Raw genomic sequence first — 19,529 nt, 5'->3', positions numbered from 1 at the left:
GGCAGTAAACAGAGGCAGCAATGTACATGTTGGGCATTCTTGCATTTCTTGCAGTAGGAAATAGTATAAAGACCTGTTTTGCCACGAAAAAATGTTTCGCAAATTATTAGAAAATTATTAGGTAATTTTATGCTCGTTTATCCCGGATATTCTAGAATGTTCTTGGCACGTGCTGTCGTATCTTTAACTGTGGGGAAATACGAAAGCTAAGGCTATCGTTACACTGCGCTTTATACTCTAAACTAAATTAGAGGTTTTAATTTTTTCATTCAGCCTGTGCTTAGGCCGCTGTGGCTAATCTAATTACTTTAATCGACAGCAAATACGTCATTTTCGAAGTTCGAGCAGAAGGAAGCAGGAGTCGATCTAAGGTCCGTCCGCACAATGGCGAAGTACATATTACCACCGATTAACCTTGCTGACGCTGGATATTCTAATTCGGTAAGGCTACGTTTGCTTTCGCGTTTTATTTTGGCGCTCCCTAGAGTAGACGCTCCCGCGCAGTCGATTTATTCTTGCGACTTTCCTTGGATTACGGTGAATGCAAGTTGAAGCTTCGTAGTCCCTGATTGCGTGTTTGCACGCAGGAAGTCCACGAGTCCCCGCGAGTCCCCGCGATCGAGTCCCCGACCTCCCCCAAATAAAGTCCGACTATTAACCGTCGCTTTCTGTAGACGTGGCTAAAAGGAACATGGCGTAGATTATTCGTATCATGCGCCGTTCTTAGTGCGTTGACGGCCGCAAATGGTGACGTTTTCTTTCGAATCAAGCAAGGTTTTGTTTAAACGGTTTGTTTTCTTTGACCCAGGGTATTCTCTGCGCACACGCCCTTCCATTTTCGTCAGTCGCGATACATATTACGAGGCGGCTCAAGATGGTAACGTCAATACAACGTTTTACGCCGAATTGTCGTGCAACTATACCGCAATCGGCGCCGGGTCGTGCGGAGAGACGGACGTCAAGTGGCTTGTGCTAACGGATTACGAAGAGGTGATTGTCGACGGGAAGATGTCAGCGAACAATTCCGGCCCTCCAGCCTCCGTGGTCGTTCCAACTCGAGGCTGCGTTCAGCACGTTAGGTTTGCAATCGAACCGGGTCGCGCGTCGTCGTATCTTTACGCCTGTCGGGTCACCGACACCGGAGGCCGCGACTACGATAGTCTAACCGTACCTCTCAACGATTACAGTAAGACACCGAAGGTTGCTATATAATATTTGCTGTGTAATCGGGTCCCGTCAATTGTCTCAGTTGAACTGAATGCAGCTGAAGTTTCAAAGAGCGTGCCAATTGGGTCGAACGTTGAAATTGTCTGTCCGTCTGCGAACGACAAACCACCGGGGTGCGCTGATGCTGAATGGAAAATTCCCGAAGCGGCGCAGAAGCAAAAGAATGTAAAGACCCGGAGCAACGGCACTCTTTCCATCCAGAGCTTCACCTCTTCGAACGCTGGAGTATACGAATGCTGGTTAAAGGGCAATCCTTACTTTAGCGTTAGAGCAGCCAACACCAAATCTATCGTGAATGTTCTACCTTTTGGTTAGTTAGAAATCGTTGCTGTCGTGTAGTAGCTGATTTTAGTGATTTAGATCGACCCACGCTGCTTGAAAATTGCACGGCCTCGCTTTCAAGTGATAAGTGCAACATAGCTGTTACGTGCCTCGTACCTAAAGGAGCGACATCTCCGGTTCACACCGTCAAGGTCATCTGTGAAGATGGGTACGAGAAAGAAGAGTTTGTCAATCCAGAGCAGGGTGCGATTAGCGACAACGAGTACTAATGGTGCAAGCCTGCTGTCCGTTTTTTGCAGACTTTATAGCAGTTGGAGTAGAAAACGCAGCTGGCGAAAGACGTTGTCGGATCTACAGTGAAGACGTCGTCGGTGCCAGCAGCAACTACAGCAACGCGATTGTGATTCCTGCTCTGCCCCATCAGTGCATTGTGTCAGGTTGTTTGCCTTTTCAGTGCCGTACTTTTTAACTCCTAGCTCTTGCTTGCAGATACGGAACTTCCCACATCTGGGAAGTTGATTATTGAGCAACAACCAGCGGACACAATAGGGCGCAACCCTCACGACTACAAGCACATCAAAATGATAGCGTCTGTTGCAAGTCCTGGTCTCGTCGTTGCTGTTATCATTATTGCCGTCTTGGTAGTTCGACAAGTGTCTAGCAGTAACAGCGATGGAACATCACCAGAGCAACACGGCCATATAGACGATGGCCCAAGATATGACGCTGCAGAGCAAAACCATCATATTATGCTCGAGGTGATGGACGGCCTTGCCGACGACGATTCTGATTCAGAAGCAACCGGACAAGAATCGGTACAATCTTTAGTTTCTAATTAATGAGCAACTAAATTCTACCTTATTAGGTTAGTGAGAGTTCAGTGTAAAACACTGATGCTGTCCAAACTGTCGTACTGTCTGTCGTATTTTGTATCGTACGCTTTATTCTGTTTACAGGTACTTATGTTTTATCTGCACTTGTACGTCATTCTTCCGTCTCATTCAGTCTCTGCTGGTATATGTTGGTTCGTTGCTTTATAGCTTTCACTTCTTGATTACTCTATGTTAGTTTGTTGCTTTAGTAGTTTTTTGGGGGGTTTTGTGATTGTCCTAATTTTAGCCACGTAGCTAATTGGTAGGGGTTAGCCCACTACGCATGATTATGTACACAAACATGATTATTCCGGGAAAAATATGCTTGCACCTTTTTTGTCTTACTGCAGTCATAGACGTTTTTTCATCCATGACGCAACAGCGGCCACACGGCTCGATCGGGCCCAATCAAAATCACAGACGGAGAAATCTTGCATATCTGGTCTAACCCCGCCCAAGCTCCGGGAATTCGATTGTACGACAAAGAGAACAAGCTAAAACGCTTCTCTCGAAGCTCATTCGCTCAAATTTAAGCTGCTGGGTAGCTACTCAAAGTCGCACAGGAGCCGGAGAGTCTCCAGTTGAAGTACAGTAGGAGAGAACCTTTGTTCGCGTCTCACTCGAGTTCACAAGGGCGTTCTCTAGTTATTTCTGATTTGATCGTTCTACAGCTGTTGTCAACAATGGGTATTGTTGCCGAGATAATGAAGAAGGATCGCAAATGGTAAACGCTGGCGAAGAACCTACGGGACACTAGGAGCGAGTACTGTAAACAGCAAATTAAGAGCAGGTACTGTACCGCAAACGAACAGCGGGACTTTGCCTCGAGATGGCTGTGTTTAGAAGCGGCATGGAAGTGCTAAGCAGTGACGAAGATTGGGGTGACACCGTGTCATCGCACGAAGAAAACGACTGGGAGTGAGTAGTTCAGCATAGATATAAGAGATGGGTTCAGGTTCCGCAGCCGATTCTCGAGAGCGAAACGCGATCTGTTTTTGTATAGCGAAGAAGAAGAAGAGCGCCTATATATATGCGTAGAAAAAGGAGATTTGCGAAATGTGAAAGAAATTCTTTCCCGTGGAAAAGTCCGTTTGAATCGAACGTACAGCAACAAAGAATTGATTTGTGGAGAAGATCGCATTAAGGTTGTAATTTACATACTCTGCACGGGATGTTCAATAGGATTTCTTAGGGCTGGTGGAGATTGATACATGTTGCAGTGTTAAAAAGAAAATTTGAAATTTTGAAAGAATTGATCGGACAATTGAACATCAGAAAAGTCGATTGCACGATTTTGAATAACACGTCACATTATTATTTTGGGGAAGGATTTCTTGTAAGATTGCCTTGAGTCTTATTTTGCTCAACACCTTGAAATAGTGAATTAGGCTTACAATAATCTTACTGCTTTGATGCTGGCTTGTGTCATTGGCGATGAAACTGCTGTAGAGTTTCTTCTGAGGAGTGGAGCACAGATTTCACGTACACGAGTAAATGCACTGTCATCGGTGTGTCAAACTTCTCAATAAATTGTTTTGTTTAGAGTGGCGAGACTGATTTAAATTTGGCATTTGCGAATGGACACGCTGAAGTAGTAAAAAGATTATTATTGATAACAAATTCGCTAGATGAAGAAATGACAGGACTTGAGAAAGTATTTATATTTAGTCATTTATTTACTAAGACTCGACGACTTGCCTACGTTCTAGACTCCTCTGTTTTTCAACGCTTGTTTCGGTGGACAAAGCATGGTCGAACTTTGGTTTGATATAATGCAGAACAGGGAAAAACAACTCAATTCAGGCTATAAAACGAGGGTTTGTTACAAACGAATATGTGCAAATGCAAGAGTTCTGTTGGTTTTCTTAGTATAAGGAAACACCAATTCACTGGGCTGTTGCGGGTGTACAAATTGACGTTGTTGACTGGCTATGCAGAAAAGGATTCAGCCTTTCAAAAGCAACTGTAAGCAGTTGAATGCAGCTTCCTTTTTCAATATACTTGTAGAGAGACGATCGGAACGTGTTTTATATCTTGGCTCAGTCAAATCTGAAAGAAGAAAGTGATCGAATTAATCTTTTAACCTGGCTAGCAGAAAGATTGCCTCTCGCAATGATAGAGAATGCGGTTGTCCAAGGATATTCACCGCATGAGGTAGGATTTTACGTGATCTTTCTGTCGCCTTATTCCGGCATTTGTGTAGTCCAAATGCACGCCATTGTCTTTGGCGTTCTGTTCAAAGAATTTCAAATTTGCAAAAAAATTATTAGAGTTGGGTGTCCAGAAAAAGTTTGATGTCGAAGTATAATTTAGTACTGAAACGCAATTTTATTTTGTGTAACGTCGTTTTAGACTGGGAGCACTTTGTTGCTGCGAGTGATGAACAACGAGGACGTGGATGTTGCAAGAGTCATCGCTGAGCTCAAAATTGAATTTTCTGGATTGACATATCTTGGGCAAAAGGTAGTGGTTGTTCTTTTATTGTATATTCTGTGTGATTTTGGTACAGGACGCCTACATGTTGGAAATTGAAGAGACAAGAAAAGTGTTTGACTCTTTTGTGACTGAGGGACTTCTTGCTGCTCATATGCGCAATGTTTTTCACTGGGCTGCCTGGTATGGCTCTTCATTGTCTCTTGATCGTCTTCTTCGTCATGGGGCGGATGTGGAGGAACAAGATACTGTAATGCGCCATACGCGCGATCTTTTGTTTTCATTTGTTAATTTAGGGAGGGAGTTCACCAATCATGTGGTGCTCAAGTCTGGAAAATTTGAAATGGTTTGTGGAGCACGGTGCTAATTGCAAAACAGTCGATGAGGTAGACAGATTTCCTAATTTAGCAAATTTAGATTATTTAATTTTTTCAGAAAGGAAACTCGCTTCTGCATCTTTATGGAATGTTTAGGCGTCTCAAATGTGTATCAAGAGCAGTAAAGATATCCATTCTTCAATATTTGCTAGACGCCGGTCTATCACTTGAGGCTGAAAATGATGTAAGCTACCAAAGGAACGACATCGGTTTATTAACGTTTTTAACCAGGAGGGACTAAAACCTCACGAGGCAGCTCGAGGTGAAAGACATTTTTTTCTCAAAGGCGAATATGTAAGCCTAAGAAACATTTCCCCTAAATATTTCGTAACAACTTATGCTTGTATTTTAAGATACGCCTAGAAAACGAGAGGCTTGACAGCGAACTAGTCCAACCAGAATGCGTTCAAACTTGTCTCGTCGGGGAGCCGATGGCTGGCAAATCGACACTAACAAATTCTCTGTGTGACATCACTCCGCAGTCGGACGAACTCGATCGAACGGCCGGCGTCGATGTCCACAACAAGCACGTGGACGGGGTGGGACTGATGTCCATCTGGGACTTTGGCGGTCACTACCCGTTCCGCGTCGCCCACGCTATTCTGTTTCGCTTCGCCTTGACCATTTTCATATGCGTCGTCAACCTAGACGACGGAAATGGCAAAAAACGGGCAATGAAAGAAGTGATAGCGGAAGTGAGACGATGGCTCGCTTTTTTGAAGTCGGCTAGAAAATCAATCGTCTCCGGCATCACGATCGTTGTCGTTGGGAACAAGAGAACGGGAGGCAATCCCGACAACGACATGAAACCTTCGGGCTCATTTCAAATTCTCGTCAAAAATCTTATTAGAAAGTTTGATGGAATCTTCTGTTTGGGCGGCGTTGTCGAGGTGGACTGCAAGAAGGGACAGTCTCTGGCTATGGATTCGTTTCGCAGAGAACTGAAGAGAATCAGAGAAGAGCTTCTTCAGGTATACATGTGTATAGCTCACGTCGTTGTTTTGAAACTGCTTCACGCGGCCTTTTTTTTGTAGAAAGCGAAACCTGTTCCCAAAGTGTGCGAGGATTGTATATCGCTTATTTTGGATACTTCTCTCACTGAAGACAAGTTGTTGAACTTGGAAGAGTTTCGATCTACTATTGAAAAGCATCTTAGTCGACCTCTCATCAAACACTTTCCAATTGAATTGTTGGCCGAAAACCTTCACGACTCGGGAACTGTAAGCTCTTCTAAAACGGTGTTTGGTTAGCGCCCAACGTTGTGTTTACAGATTCTGTATTTTCGCACGCTTCGCCAAATTTATCTGCAGCCTTCGGTTTTGGTAACCAATCTTCTGGGCCCGATCCTCTCCGATCCCGATGAGTTCTACATCATCCGCGCAGTCAAGGACGACACGGGCAGAGTGAATCAAGAAGACATAGAATTAGCACTCGAGCTATTTCAAGAAAAGCAACGGGAGCGAAATCTTCCGTGTGTGTCGTTCACCGTAGATGAAGCAATTCGAGTGATGCTCGATCTTCATCTCATTTGTCAAATTGAAGGTAAAGACGGTCCTCACTCGTATCACGTTCCTTGCCTCATAAAAGAATTAAAACCGGCCGGCGTCTGGGAGAAGAGAGACGACATGGTCGTTTACCGCGGTCGTCGCTACCGAGTTTCTCACCCCGAGACGGATGTCATTCCACCGCCACTTTTTCCCATTCTTCAAAGTCGCTGCGCCGCCATTTCGGGATATCGCATGATTCTGTGGAAAGACGGCTTCAAACTTGAAGCGTCCGGTCAAAGTCATTTGGTCGAATGTCTCGTCAAAATAGCGAATGAAGACGATTGCGATGCCGTCGACGTGATCGTGCGCTGTTCGAAGGGAGGCGAATGCGTCGCAAAGGATACGCTCGAAGATGTGAAACGCACTGTTGAGTCAGTTCGAAGAGATAAAGCGAGTGGCTGTCCAATGGAATGGCGCTATTTGGACAGCGACGATCTTAAGAATCACAGTTCAGACGTGGCTGTGTACGAAAGGGACGACGTCAAGTCGTGTAAGAGCAGCACTGCAATTGTAAAAGCCTTAAAACCTCGCGATGCCACGCATCCTCACGTTCAAATTAGCCATCTTCGTCTTCGTCGTCGCGTCCGAGACGGAAAGCCGGAGCGCGGAGCCGGTTTCCCTGCCGATGCTGACGTCGTGTGCAAAGATCTGATTTCGGCGATTTGTTCAGGAGCGAGCTCAAAATGGGAAGAGATCTGCATAAAACTATTGTCGTCTGAAGCCATGACGGAAATACGGCGAGGAAACCATAGCAACAAAGTGAGCCTTGCACTAGCGCTGAAGAAATGGAAGACGGAAACGGAGCAGCCTCTTGTGAAGAAAGTGTTGCTTGCCTGTACGGAGTCGTCTATAAGCAAGAGAGTCATCCAAGAGAAGTACAAAAAAGTTCTTGGCGATGGTATATTTCAAAGTAAGATAAAATGCGTCTTCTGCACTTATACTTCTTTTGTAGCACCGCCAGAATTAGAGTTTAAAGACAAAAAAGTTGAAGATAATCACCTTAGGGAGGTGTATTTGGAGATCAAGTCTTACTGGAGGCGTGTGGCTCGTCAGCTTGGTCCAACGAGTCTCAATGACGCTGAGATTGATTCGTGTTTGCGTTCTAACTCCCAAGACGAAGAACAATGCTATGCAATGCTGAAGAAATGGATGACGAAGCAAAAAGGTAAAGGGAAAGTCTGGGACCTTGCTAGAGCCATCTACAAGTCAGGACTGGACGACGTTGTGAAGGAAGTCTATGGGGAGAGAATACTACACTCTATTCGTTGTGACCTGTATGGCGAGGAAGCCGTTGAGCCTGAGCCGAAAAAACTAAAGATCTAGGTAAGGGCTAGTGTGCTAAGTAAATGCCACACACTTGAACCTCAGGTAGTCGAATTGTAGGCACGGGCTTAATTAATCAGTATCCAATAACAAGGCGAGTCGAACAGTATAATTATCGTTACTATCAATTTTAATCCGGTATAACATTGTCGTTGGCCGAGTTTTCAGTAGAAATGCAAACGTCCGTGGTATTTTTACGCAACCCTGTTTTTTTGCTATTTTCAACAAATTTTATGTATCGTCGTTTGTTTGTCATCCGGGGGGCTATCGATCAAGACAAACAGAAAAAGGCTCAGCGATTACACCGGAAAGAAATAGGAAGCGGAGCTCTGACGCGTTCTTCAGCCGATCATCCGTCGAACGGGTCATGGTGAGCGCAAATGGTAGCCGCACAGGAACCGGAGAGGCTCCAGTTGAGGCATACAGTAAGAAAAAGTAGGAAAAAACCTTTGTTAGTGTATCTCGAGTTCACAAGGGCGTTCTCTAGTTATCTTTGAATCGATCCTTCTACAGATGTCGTCGGCAATGAGCATTGTTGCTGAGATAATATAGGAGGGCCTCTTTTGAGGACACCGGTGTCGTTCTTGTTTCAGTGAAAAGCGACGTCCGAGCAGCAATTTCGTGCAGAAGAACAAGCCAAATTGATGCGGTCGATCTTCTTTATTTGCAAAACCAACCAGACGGTAAAAAACGCGATTTTTTTTCGTATCGATTTTCATTGATTGCCTGTTGTCAGAACTCCATCGCATTCCCAAACACGCGCGTCCCGGCCTTCTTCAACCGACAAGTCTTGAAGGCAAGTTTTTACGTTTCTATCCTTTTATTTCTCTCATTTGCCTCTTTTGATTTTACTTAGGTATTTTCCTTGGAATTCAATACTGGAGATGACGTCAGTTTGCGGATTACCTGCCTTGGAACTAAAGATGTTAGATGCCATAGTTTGTGGAGAACCTGTTCCCTCAACTGGGTTCAAGTATATAAAGGCGAATCAAGAACAGTGTATGCACACATATTTTATCTTGATATCTAATTAAAGGGGTCGTTTCTAGGTCTGAGTCTTGCGCATCTTTGGCTTCAACTCGTATCACAATAAGTATGAAAAGAGTAGTGAGTGACTCAAACGAAGACACCAACTATAAAGCTCCTTCAGGATTTCAAGGTATTTTATTATTGATTCTCCGCCAATTGTTTTGTCGTGTAGTAATTCTCCCAATCCGACGAGGCAGACGCAACCATCCCTCTGGGCCGAGAGCGAAAAGAGGCCGCACCTCCGCCGGGGCGACGGAGCGGCCCTACTCTTGGTGGTACGAGTGATAACTACCATCCCCCACTTGGGCAAGACGCTGTGGGCAAAATCGCGGTCCTCCCGGGTCTTGGGTTAATGACTCCCCCAGTGCCCCGGTGGCGAGGGTACCCCCTTTGGGCCTTAAAGGGGTATACTGAAGGCCCGAACCTGCGGGATGATTGGGTGATCCCACCTCCTTGGGAGCTGGAGGTTAACTCGTCTAATGTGCTCTCCTCTTTGCGGCTTGGGTGAAAGTCGCCCTGGATGACATGGGAGTATGTCACACCCCTTGGACCTGGGGGGAAGTTAGGTCCCTGCTCACTCTCCTCAATGGGAGTGAGTTGAGAAGAGGACAAGGAGCGCCGAAGAAGACGCCGAGGGCAATGGACAGGGATCGCCGGGCCCACCTCCTCATTAGGAGAGGGGAGGTGGGGCAAAGCTCGTCTTTCCCGTCTGGGGAAGCGAGCACGGCAGGGAGGGAAGAGCTTCCTCCGTGCGTGTAAGATGAATGATAGACGTGTTTTTCAATTTTTTGTTTGTACGGGACTTTATTGAATAATTTTTTGCATAGCTTCTTCTATGTTTACATATAACGCGCCCTCTAACGCCGGATGCCAACGGCACACTAAAGCGTACTCTAGAGTATGAGCATGGCCGACCCTGTAGACGGCGCGTCTTAGAGCGTGCGTGTATTTATGCGTGTACTAAAACAGAGAAAAATACATGCCTTTCAGTTTCTCTTCTTTATTATATGCTTGAGACATTGGAGACTGGAAGCATTAGGATCCTAGGAAGAACACGATTCGAATAATCAGAGAACTATAACTTGATCTGAAAGCTCACCTTAGATGCAGGAAGTAGAAACTGCTGCTTGATAGAGGCATTAAAAACGAAGCCAACGAATACCTGAGTGCAGTACGCGATCGCCTACTCCGAGGCGGAGAGAGACGACGTAAATCAAAGGCGAGCGCGAAGACAGCTACTAGTGATCGCAACTGACACTAAAACGCGCGCATGGGCACAAAATGAAAAGCGCGCACGCATGCGGAGACACTGACACTGCGCGCGTCTCGTATCTGCACGGAGATAAAAAGAGACTAAACATTCATGCACTAATAATGCACAACAAACAAAAAGCAAAAAAGCTTCTGATTGATTCTTTCTGATTTTCACACTGGAAGAAAGAAGAGTGCAATAGGTGAAAATCAGTGTGAAAACCCACCTTCCTTGAATTTCTCTTTGGAGATGCCATTTGCTTTCTTATTCCTAAAAACAAAAAGTCCATTTAATTCATACAGCGTTCCTTCATTGCAAAAGCTTCAAATGAGTCCGACTCTAACGAAGTGCAAAGACAAACTGCATGGCAGCCATGCCTATGAAGAAACAGGGATGAATGAGAGTGCAATGCATTACACTGCGTACCTTATCTTGTTTGAAGTGAACAACTAATTGCTATACAGCTTCTTTCCAATGCTAGTAGAAGATAAAAAGCAAAAAAAATATATTAATCTTTACAAATAAAACCTATACTGCACCAGACCTAAATGATGGACTATAAAAATTTGTTCTGAAATAACCTAAATTACCTCAGAATCCATTGACCTAAAATCCTAAACTAATAGAACTATACTACACCTAAAAGACGGATCAGATATTTGTCACAGAATCACACCTAAATTACCTCCAAATCCATTGACCTAAAATCCTAAACTAAAAAACCTATACTATACCTAAATGACAAGTTCCTAAATGACGGATTAGCAGAAAATTGTTTTGCTGTAGAATGACACCTAAATTACCTCTGAATCCATTGACCTAGATAATTAAGCCTATCTTCTAATCAGCCTAAATTACCTCAAAAATCCATTGAAATGGTCTAACCGGGGTGGCAGCTGCCAGCTAAGCACGTTGGGGAAGGGAGCTACAAGCCTAACTAATATTTTCCGGACATCCACCCTACCCTACTGGCAGCCGCCCTAGACCCTAATGCAACGCAATGCGGTATCGTAGTTGCAGCGTGAGCACGAATGCAGAAATTGATGGACAGTACAGTACAGCTTTTTGTTGTCCCCACTATGCTCCCTGTCGCGTACATAAGGAGACCCCATTAGCACTTTAGAGAGATTCTTATAACTAAAAGAGGAGGGCTTCCTGCCGTTGGTTCATTGCTCTACGCTCACGAGCCCCCAACCGCCCCCTACTCGTTTAGATTCCGTCGGAAATCAAATCTATGACTCGGGAGCCGAAGCAATGACCCAAACATACAATCCACCAAATATGCACACGACAAAGGAGCACCCAACCCCCTAAGTGCACGTCCTACACACCGCCGTGGAGGACCCAAAGGAATGCGGTGCAAACCTGTCTGACTTCTCTTCATCTGGTGGGAGATCTTTGCTATCTCCTCCCCACAACTTATCACGTGATTGAGATCTTCCGGTCACATCGAGTGTTGGCACTAATGAGAAACGCGATACGAGTGACGTTAACAGATGACAAAAATCGTACGCGTTGCTTACGTATTTCGCAGCCGAAGCGACGACTGCCGTTTCGATCTGCCTCGAGAAGCTTCGTCGCTTTTCTAAAAAAACGATTGTAGCGTCGTGGAAGGCGTGCAGTTACAGGCGAGAGGAGGCGCGCGTTCGATCCTATAGCTCCTGACGAAAACCACTGCGAAAACGCACCATCGCGCGTAACGCTGCGCGATGTAGAATGTTTGATCGTAGAGTTAGTTTTGCTGGCGGAAGAAGAGCGGGAACTCTAGCTCACCGATGCGATGGCCACGTGGCGCTGTCTTCGCGCCGATCGAGGCGCAATCCTTCGTGAAGGATTACGGGTATCCTGTAAAAACAGGCGCAATCACATTCTTTGTAGAAAATGGCCTTTTTCTGGCTCTTACCGCTGTCTTCGGAGTCCCCGCCTTCGTTTTTCGGCACGCCGCGAGGCGATGCGCTTTGATCGACCGCCTCGGACGATTTCTCGGACGCAAAGACGGCCGCCTGCGGTCGGAGCTGCTAGTGTGAGTCCACTCTCAGCGAAGGCTCGGATCGAGAATGAGCCGATGACGTCGAACGCCTGCGCTGTAACGTGCGTTGTCGTTTCACGTGATTCAACTCGTGAGTCACTCGTTTGTCGTTTGGCACGGAAGGACAGTCTCCCTTTCGTACAGCACTCTCGCTTCGAATACGTCGTCTAATCCAAATGTCCGATCAAATCGGCGATTCCTACACGTGATCACGTGACAGCGAATCATCAAAGGACACAAAACGCGAAAAAAGCTAAGAAAGATCAACTTTGCACGAATCTGCAGAAGTGAATGCATTACAAACAGTATTTAATGATAATTGCTTGCTGATGCCTGGAAAATGATTACGTCATCATATCAATAAGGAAATTCATGGGCATTTGTAACTCAAACTGTATAATAGTAAAGAATATTTACTTATGGATAAGCTGAGTTTTTCTGCTCTGGAACGCCCTCCTCTATCACGACTTTTTTTTTATGGCTGCCTATGAACCAGTAGTCAAACTAAAAATACCATTTGATTATATGACAGCTGATGAGATACTTTAGCACGTATTGAAAAACACCTTCGACGTCACATCATATAATCGAGGGAGCGTAAGCTGAGCTACTACAGGTATGAGACCTTAAATTGCAGTCCTAAGAAAGACAGTTCTGTTTTTCCAGGCAGGACATTTCTATCACCTAAAGAAACTAACTTTGTCTTATGTTTTTTACATATGACCATTTTATAGACACACAATTCTCAGTGTTACAGATTTTAAGAAAGCGCAGACGGCAACGAAGAAATTCGAATCGAGAGACTGTCTTTAATTTGCCCAAAACAAATCATATCCATTTATTACTAATTAGCAATTAATAGACGTAACATTGACAACGATCAATTTGTCCTACATCAAGTTCAAAACAAAATTTCTGCTAATGAATTTAGCTCCACATTTCTGCATTTCTCTTAGCGTATCGTCTGCCTTTAAATGACAATGCGTTTCTTTTTCATTCGAGCTATCAAGATCAATTATCCTCATGCTTCCTTCGTCAAGAATGTAAAGCTTGTTTCGGTCACCAGCTACTCCATAACAATCGGAACGAGTGCTAAAACTGGGTGAAAGCTTTGACCACTGTTCGCTTTTGCTTGAAAAAAGACGCACAGATTGAGCTGCTCGAAAAGCTGCCCGAAAAGAAGTAGATAGTGTCGCTAGTCGTCATTGTGAGCTCCGACAATTTGCCAAGAGAAAACGGAGCTGGAGAAAAATCTTGCCAGCGATCTTCAATAGGATCATATCGAATATACCCAAAGTCATCATATGCCCAGGTAAATACGTATACTTGATCGGAAAAAGCTGCTAGTTCCCTACAGCACACTCGGCCTGAAGGTGAAGAAATGGGAAACCATTTGTTTTTCTCTGGACTGTACGCCTCCACTAACCATTTGTAGTTGGACTCCGTTATCCCAAATATGCGCCCAAGACAGGAAGTGACCTCGTCACCGCATCTTGGGTGGGACATGGGTTCCACGTCTGCCACCCATTGCTTCTGTTTTGAATCGTATCTTTCTACCGTCTTCAATGAATAAACACTCTCAAGAGGCTTGTCGCCAGAAGTGTATCTCATCGGGTCAAATGTCTCTCCACCTACGGCATACAGAACGTCATCTACGGTCACCAGACCAGGATAACATCTCCATTCAACTAGCGAAGGAAAAGAAGCCCACACGTCTTGAGACGGATCATAGTACCTTGCTTTTTTTGATAAGTTGTAGGTCCACTCATAGTCACAGTCGATAACGTCGGTTTCATACACTTCACCGCCGACAACGAGTAAAACGTCTTGGCAACCAGTGCGAGGCGATACCGTTCCAACTTCAATCGTATCTTCCGCTACTCTCTCCGTAACCCAGTCTCCTATTTGAAGTTCCCTCAAGAGTGCTTCACACTTTGCCAAATCAATTAGAGAAAGACGAATCGCGTTCAGTAGAACCTTGATGTGCTTTTTACGTAATTCGTAGTCGTGCTTGATCCATTTGTGTAGAAGGTGCAAAACGTCATTTTCATCCTTCACTCCTAACTCGTCCAGAGCCGCGATTCGACAAAGCTGTTCTGCCGAGAGTGCTAAGAACTCATCAGTGCTGGCCACTTCGACAATATTGACGGCTGCCACGCGATCGGATACGCTCATCAAGAGAGAGTCGTCGTATTGATCAGCAAAGACCCCAAGGTGGAAACAGTTGGAAGGATCGGTGTGATTCCTGAGCCACTCACCGCACTTTGTGACGATGTCGTTGAACTGAAGGAAATGAGCGCTTGCGTACAGTCGTTCGACGTCGTCGACCGCGATTTCAGCCTTTCCCGTGTAAGCGTAGTCGATCAGCGTCTTCACAGACGCTGCATCGACGTTTTGAAGCGTTATTTCGGTCTGGCGTCTCTCTGCGAATTCCCTAAGAAACATCGTACGGAAATAGTCGCTGAACGATGCTAGGACGTTGCGATGCGCGGGAAATCGGTGACCGTCGACGACAATGACGACGTCGCAAAGATCGTTCGACTGTCGAAGCGATTGGAGACCCGACGCAAGAAGCGACGGATGACCTTCCGTAGCGAAAACTGCAGTTTCTTCCATGTGCTCGACGCGTCACGTGGCGAGCACTGTACGAAACCCGGATGTTGTATCTTCTGTTTGCGGGGCGTACTACAGTAGGGTACCTCGAGGGTACCACGCCTACCTTTTTTTAATGTGAAATAAAAGGTTTTTGAACTATGTCTCAGTATCACGCGCAAGTGTCTTACCTTGGAAATCATCTGCAATCGGAGTTTTTGCTCTAAAAAGCTCACTGAACCGTCTATTTAGCTTCAAAAAACACGCGTGCTTGCCTTACGAGACGTTTCTTGCTTTTTCTTGACGGTTTTACCGAGTCGATCGAAGCGATTTTGCCTTTGTCATTCCGAAAGCTGCATTTCTCATTGACCAAAGTATTCTTTGCCATGTTTCTTGACAAAGTTGAAAATTCGAAGCTTCCGATCAATCGAAGAAAGTGAGATTTTGAACAAACCGCTCAATTAAGATGGATGCCGTATGTGTTCCGTATACGATCGCTTTTGAATGGGCTTTCTCCATCTAACAGCGACTTCGCCTTAGCGATTTTACCGATGCAGGGTCGCCATTTGGATTTTCGGAACGATTTTCGCTATCGCGCGAACTGTAACTAGCGGCGAAAGGACAGGGAAAGAAGAATATGAGCATTCTTCGGTAGATTTCGACCAAATGAATGCGTTTTAGGAGCGTTTTGAGCGTCTAAAGTAAGATAGACCGAAAGCAGTTTGAGGCGCGATTCGTCGGTAAGCGAAACTCCGCGAGAGTCGCGAGTAGGCTCAAAAGGTAGACACAACGTTGCTCTTTATTATTATTTAAAGAAAGTAGTACCCTGTAGGGCACCACCAAAAAAAACGTGCGTAGGTGTGGCTTTTGTAGCGCTGCGCTAGCATCCCAGTACTCCACCGGCCAGACCGGCTTAGCCTTCAATTCAAACAGAGTTAGATGCTTACTGAGTGTTTTGGCTCGTGGAAAGAGAAAGTGAAAAGAGAGCAACGACATAACCCTAAAGATGATTAATTCGAAAACGATTAGTTAAGGCTGCTAGTTGCTTTTTCAATCATCACTGTTGCGTTCTTAAAAAAAAACAGAAGAAAGAGTCAAATGTCATTCACGCTTTGTGATCAGCCATGATGTCCACCCCTGGCTTGAAGACAACCTGCTTACGTTGCCTATATTATCCAGGCAAGACATTTGTTTTAGAATTGTATTAGATAGGAAGGTGCTATATAACGTTTTGAAAAATGTTTTGTGTGTATCCAAGGCGTTTCAAACGGATTTTGAATTTCGCGCGCTCCGATCAAGTGCGCGCGCGTTAACTTTGTAACTGTCATCCCAGTTTTTCGCGAATTCGGCTCTGCAAACGAAGATCGAATGAAGAATGGTATTCAGGTCTTCGTCGAAAGCAGGTTATTAGTGAAATCGCGGCGAAAGAGCGTCTTTTCGATGTCTCACGACCAAAAACGGGTCGCCTTTTCGCTTTTTCGTTCATAAGACCGCTCGAAACGTCTTTTAAAACTACGTTCGAAACTCTATCCGGTTTCAAACGAGTTCGTAAGAGTCGTTTTCGGTCGGAACGACGCAATTTACTCGTCGATAGCGTGTCCGTGGCTCGAAAACGTCGTCGATCCGCTTCTTCCAGTAGAGTCACGCATCGCATCGACGGACCACACCCAGTTGAACGTCGACCCATGCCACTCGGCTGCGGACGACACAGAGATACGGAGCTAAGTACGTGGGATGTCCTTTCCGCTGCTTACCTGAGTTTGCCTAAGGTAACCTAAGCAGCTAGGCCTGCTTTCTGAAAACTCGTACTTGATTCGTCCGATTGTCTAGATCTTCAAAGCCTTACCTGTCTTCGAAATTAGTCGTCGTTCGAAGATAACGACGCCGCCAACGCTACATTTAATTAATTAATGCGAGGGACCGTGAATTATAAGGTACGGCCATTTAGCTACAGGACGGTCTTGTCACGATTTTACATGCGGAATCTCGCGTAGAGTTTGGTATAAAGTCTGGTGTTTTGAAGCACGAATCTTCAGTCTTGCACTCTCATGATGATGATGCCACTACTGTTCCACTGGCAACTTGGAATATTACTTTCTGTGAGCGTCGCAGATGTGATTGGTCAGACGTATTTGGCTCCGCTTCATTCAAAGGTACAATGATTGATCTGCACCTGTCACTTGCTCCTAAACTAAATTTTTCTTCTCAGATCACATCACTGGAAACGTCGATCAGAAGTCTGCAAAGCCAGGTTGGGACAGTGACATCTGCAGCACATAATGTTAATCACGCAATGACTAACGGCTATCTTATCATAGCTTTCAAAACAAAATTTGAAATTGGACGAGCAGTCGCGCACAATAGACTGTCAATCGCGCACAATAGACCAACAGTCACGAACAATAAACCAGCAGTCAAGCACACTTCAAGAGCAAAAGTCCTCTCTTGCGCACATGGTATCAGCGGCACAAGGCTCAAACTGTTTTTGTGAGCTTCTCTTTGAATAAATAGACAGATTCGTTTCAGAGCTCGGGTACCAACCCTGTGGCTCACGTTTACGGGCACTACCCTCGCAAATTTACGTCAGGTCCACGTGTATATGCCTCACCTACGTAATCTGTTTATCACATTTTGTGCACAATTTTTACAGGTACAGTGTTGAATCGATGGAACCTGAACAAGCGTCATCCTACAATACTTGCTGGAGGAATGATGCTGTCTTACGGCGGTCTGATAGTGCCATTTACTGGAATTTACTACATTTACAGACAGCTTCTGTTGGACGCTCGCTCAGGCGACGCCAGCAGCTGTGGTTTTAGCCTTAGGGTCAACTCACAGCGTGTGGCAGCATCTCACACGTACCACAACAAGCCAACAGGCTCAGATGACCATACCAAATACACAGGAGTGGTTCGATTATTGAACAAAGGAGACAACATAACAATGCAGATGCTATCGACTTGCACTTTGTATAGCCACTCTTTCGGCGAAGCGTTTCTTGGTGCATTCTTCGTGTCGTTTAATATTTCTAACAACAATCGTCCTGCCGCTCAAATGTATGATTCATTCAGCGGAAGTCGTTCCGATGGTTAGTGCACACGTTCTTGATGATATTGCAGAGATTCCGATGGATGTTCTGACGTTTAGGCTCACTACTGCCTAGTTGGGGTGACTACTACACTTTCGCCGCAGGAGGCGCAGTGTTGACCAGCTACGGAGTCACTGTCTCGGTTAGTGGTCTCTACTTTGTGTTTGGACAACTGCAGGTTAGTCCACAAAGCAGTGGGAAGTACTGCGGGTTTCGTTTGCAAGTTGGCACTATAGAACGGTGTCTGAGATCTTTATGGTTAGCACAAGGGATGGGTATGAAGCGCATACCCAGTACACTGGACTGATTGTCAAAGTTAAGAGCGGTGAGCGACTGCAAATGCATAGCAGACACGGCTGCTACATACACAATTTCCACTCTTACGGATCTTTCATTGGCGCATTCTATTTGCCCTTTCAAGCTGGCCCAGCAATTCATCTTAACAAGACTCGCTCTACAATAACGTTGTATTCAGGTATGGTTACCAATATGCATTTTGGAAATAAGTAGTTGTGTTTGTCTAGGAAACACGGTATCAGCTTGGAATCCTGTTCCGTCTTTGAATAACGGAAACATTAAGCATACTTCAACTGGCTTCATGGTGCCAAGAGATGGAATCTACTACGTTTATGCTCAACTTCAATTTGATCCTGACAGTGGATCATCACAAAATAATTGCGCGTTTGAGCTGGTAGCATCATCATCAAAAGTGATAGCTGCTGCTCACAATTGGGTGCCATCTCCCAGCAGCAATGACAAAGTGATCTACACGGGTAGTGCCGCTTACTTATATCGTGGAAATACTGTTTCGGTGAAAATGCGTGGAACATGCCGACTTGATTCTAACTACAACGAAGAAGCCTTTCTAGGAGGATTTTTTCTTCGCAACTGAACTCCTTGTGCCCGATGTACTGGTCAGTCTCCTTCTTTTTTTGCTGCCTTGTCTTGTAAGCCTTTTTTGGTTAGTGCTGTTTTTTTTTCTTTTATCTTTTCGCCTACGTACCTACCTTTCTTGGCAATGCGTTTGTTTTTTAGTAGTGTATTCTGGCTGAGGCACATTGATGGACACTTTCCCTACGCTTTTCTCAATCGTATTTCAGATTTCCAAATTGCTGTTTTTATTCTAGGGCTAGACGTCGTTATCTTGGTTGATCTTTTTGCTGCACAACTTTACATACTTGTGTTTGGCTGAAGCAAAAAACGTCTCGGTGCTGATGGATTTTGAAGTTGCTATTGTGGATGACGCTATTTTCTAAGAAATGTTTGGGCATACAATGTGTAGAAACTGCTATTTTATTTTGCCGTTAGCTGTACCCATAATCTTGTAGCGTGAAGATGTGCTAAAAGGTAGTTTCACGAATTCGCCAGAGATTTTTAACGTGCGCTACAAGATCGACGAATGAAGTCTCTCTTTTCGCATTTCTTCGTTTGTCTTTTCTGGATTTACTTTCAGTACTACGACTTCCTAATTGCTAATC

General features: G+C 45.0%; 4 protein-coding genes and 2 long non-coding RNA genes across 12 annotated transcripts; 3 read left to right on the top strand and 3 right to left on the bottom strand.

Annotated features, from left to right (window-relative positions):
• Positions 1–172: 172 nt before the first annotated feature.
• LOC136194771 (uncharacterized) lies at positions 173–2,704 on the top strand. 2 transcript variants are annotated; one of them, XM_065984005.1, is made up of 9 exons: positions 174–253; positions 320–441; positions 675–747; positions 809–1,186; positions 1,250–1,537; positions 1,588–1,752; positions 1,809–1,946; positions 1,999–2,324; positions 2,375–2,704. In XM_065984005.1, exons 2-9 carry the CDS (start codon positions 385–387, stop codon positions 2,393–2,395), a joined length of 1,446 nt encoding a protein of 481 aa, XP_065840077.1. In that variant the 5' UTR covers positions 174–253; positions 320–384; the 3' UTR covers positions 2,396–2,704. The 2 variants fall into 2 exon arrangements, with proteins under 2 accessions (XP_065840076.1, XP_065840077.1); XM_065984004.1 differs by having other exon boundaries at positions 173–441.
• A 170-nt stretch (positions 2,705–2,874) lies between these two features.
• On the top strand, positions 2,875–9,961 carry LOC136194531 (death-associated protein kinase 1-like). Of its 4 annotated transcripts, XM_065983694.1 has the most exons (25): positions 2,913–2,972; positions 3,027–3,171; positions 3,225–3,299; positions 3,385–3,526; positions 3,574–3,717; positions 3,770–3,871; positions 3,925–4,035; positions 4,091–4,198; positions 4,251–4,346; positions 4,389–4,535; positions 4,585–4,683; positions 4,734–4,844; positions 4,891–5,064; positions 5,111–5,200; positions 5,250–5,375; positions 5,423–5,485; positions 5,545–6,162; positions 6,226–6,411; positions 6,463–7,636; positions 7,691–8,061; positions 8,111–8,496; positions 8,549–8,744; positions 8,798–8,857; positions 8,918–9,060; positions 9,111–9,961. In XM_065983694.1, exons 3-20 carry the CDS (start codon positions 3,232–3,234, stop codon positions 8,059–8,061), a joined length of 3,930 nt encoding a protein of 1,309 aa, XP_065839766.1. In that variant the 5' UTR covers positions 2,913–2,972; positions 3,027–3,171; positions 3,225–3,231; the 3' UTR covers positions 8,111–8,496; positions 8,549–8,744; positions 8,798–8,857; positions 8,918–9,060; positions 9,111–9,961. The 4 variants fall into 4 exon arrangements, with proteins under 4 accessions (XP_065839765.1, XP_065839766.1, XP_065839768.1 ...); XM_065983693.1 differs by having other exon boundaries at positions 2,875–2,967; positions 7,691–8,496; XM_065983696.1 differs by having other exon boundaries at positions 7,691–8,486.
• On the bottom strand, positions 9,894–10,891 carry LOC136194533 (uncharacterized). Its single transcript, XR_010671662.1, has 3 exons — positions 10,769–10,891; positions 10,190–10,719; positions 9,894–10,133 (listed from the first exon to the last, which is right to left on the bottom strand). It is a non-coding gene; the product is annotated as an uncharacterized lncRNA (long non-coding RNA).
• A 6-nt stretch (positions 10,892–10,897) lies between these two features.
• Positions 10,898–12,348, bottom strand: LOC136194532 (uncharacterized). Its single transcript, XR_010671661.1, has 4 exons — positions 12,246–12,348; positions 12,116–12,187; positions 11,866–11,927; positions 10,898–11,804 (listed from the first exon to the last, which is right to left on the bottom strand). It is a non-coding gene; the product is annotated as an uncharacterized lncRNA (long non-coding RNA).
• Positions 12,349–13,193: 845 nt separating this feature from the next.
• Positions 13,194–14,987, bottom strand: LOC136194885 (kelch-like protein 20). Its single transcript, XM_065984135.1, has 2 exons — positions 14,349–14,987; positions 13,194–14,303 (listed from the first exon to the last, which is right to left on the bottom strand). The coding sequence occupies exons 1-2, from the start codon at positions 14,985–14,987 to the stop codon at positions 13,464–13,466; spliced, it is 1,479 nt and encodes a 492-aa protein (XP_065840207.1). The 3' UTR covers positions 13,194–13,463.
• Positions 14,988–16,273: 1,286 nt separating this feature from the next.
• On the top strand, positions 16,274–19,093 carry LOC136194960 (uncharacterized). Of its 3 annotated transcripts, none has more exons than XM_065984218.1 (10): positions 16,274–16,366; positions 16,600–16,732; positions 16,794–16,897; positions 16,958–17,116; positions 17,173–17,214; positions 17,282–17,419; positions 17,475–17,550; positions 17,614–18,051; positions 18,111–18,526; positions 18,576–19,093. In XM_065984218.1, the coding sequence occupies exons 4-9, from the start codon at positions 17,012–17,014 to the stop codon at positions 18,356–18,358; spliced, it is 1,047 nt and encodes a 348-aa protein (XP_065840290.1). In that variant the 5' UTR covers positions 16,274–16,366; positions 16,600–16,732; positions 16,794–16,897; positions 16,958–17,011; the 3' UTR covers positions 18,359–18,526; positions 18,576–19,093. The 3 variants fall into 3 exon arrangements, 2 of the variants coding, with proteins under 2 accessions (XP_065840290.1, XP_065840291.1); XM_065984219.1 differs by having other exon boundaries at positions 16,279–16,366; positions 16,603–16,732; XR_010671734.1 differs by having other exon boundaries at positions 17,199–17,214; positions 17,475–18,051.
• The last annotated feature ends 436 nt before the right edge of the window (positions 19,094–19,529 follow it).

Source organism: Oscarella lobularis, chromosome 13 (assembly GCF_947507565.1).
Source record: "Oscarella lobularis chromosome 13, ooOscLobu1.1, whole genome shotgun sequence".
In the NCBI taxonomy this organism is placed as follows: domain Eukaryota; kingdom Metazoa; phylum Porifera; class Homoscleromorpha; order Homosclerophorida; family Oscarellidae; genus Oscarella; species Oscarella lobularis.
Note: the sequence above shows the minus strand (reverse complement) of the source record. Positions and strands in the feature narration are given on the sequence as shown.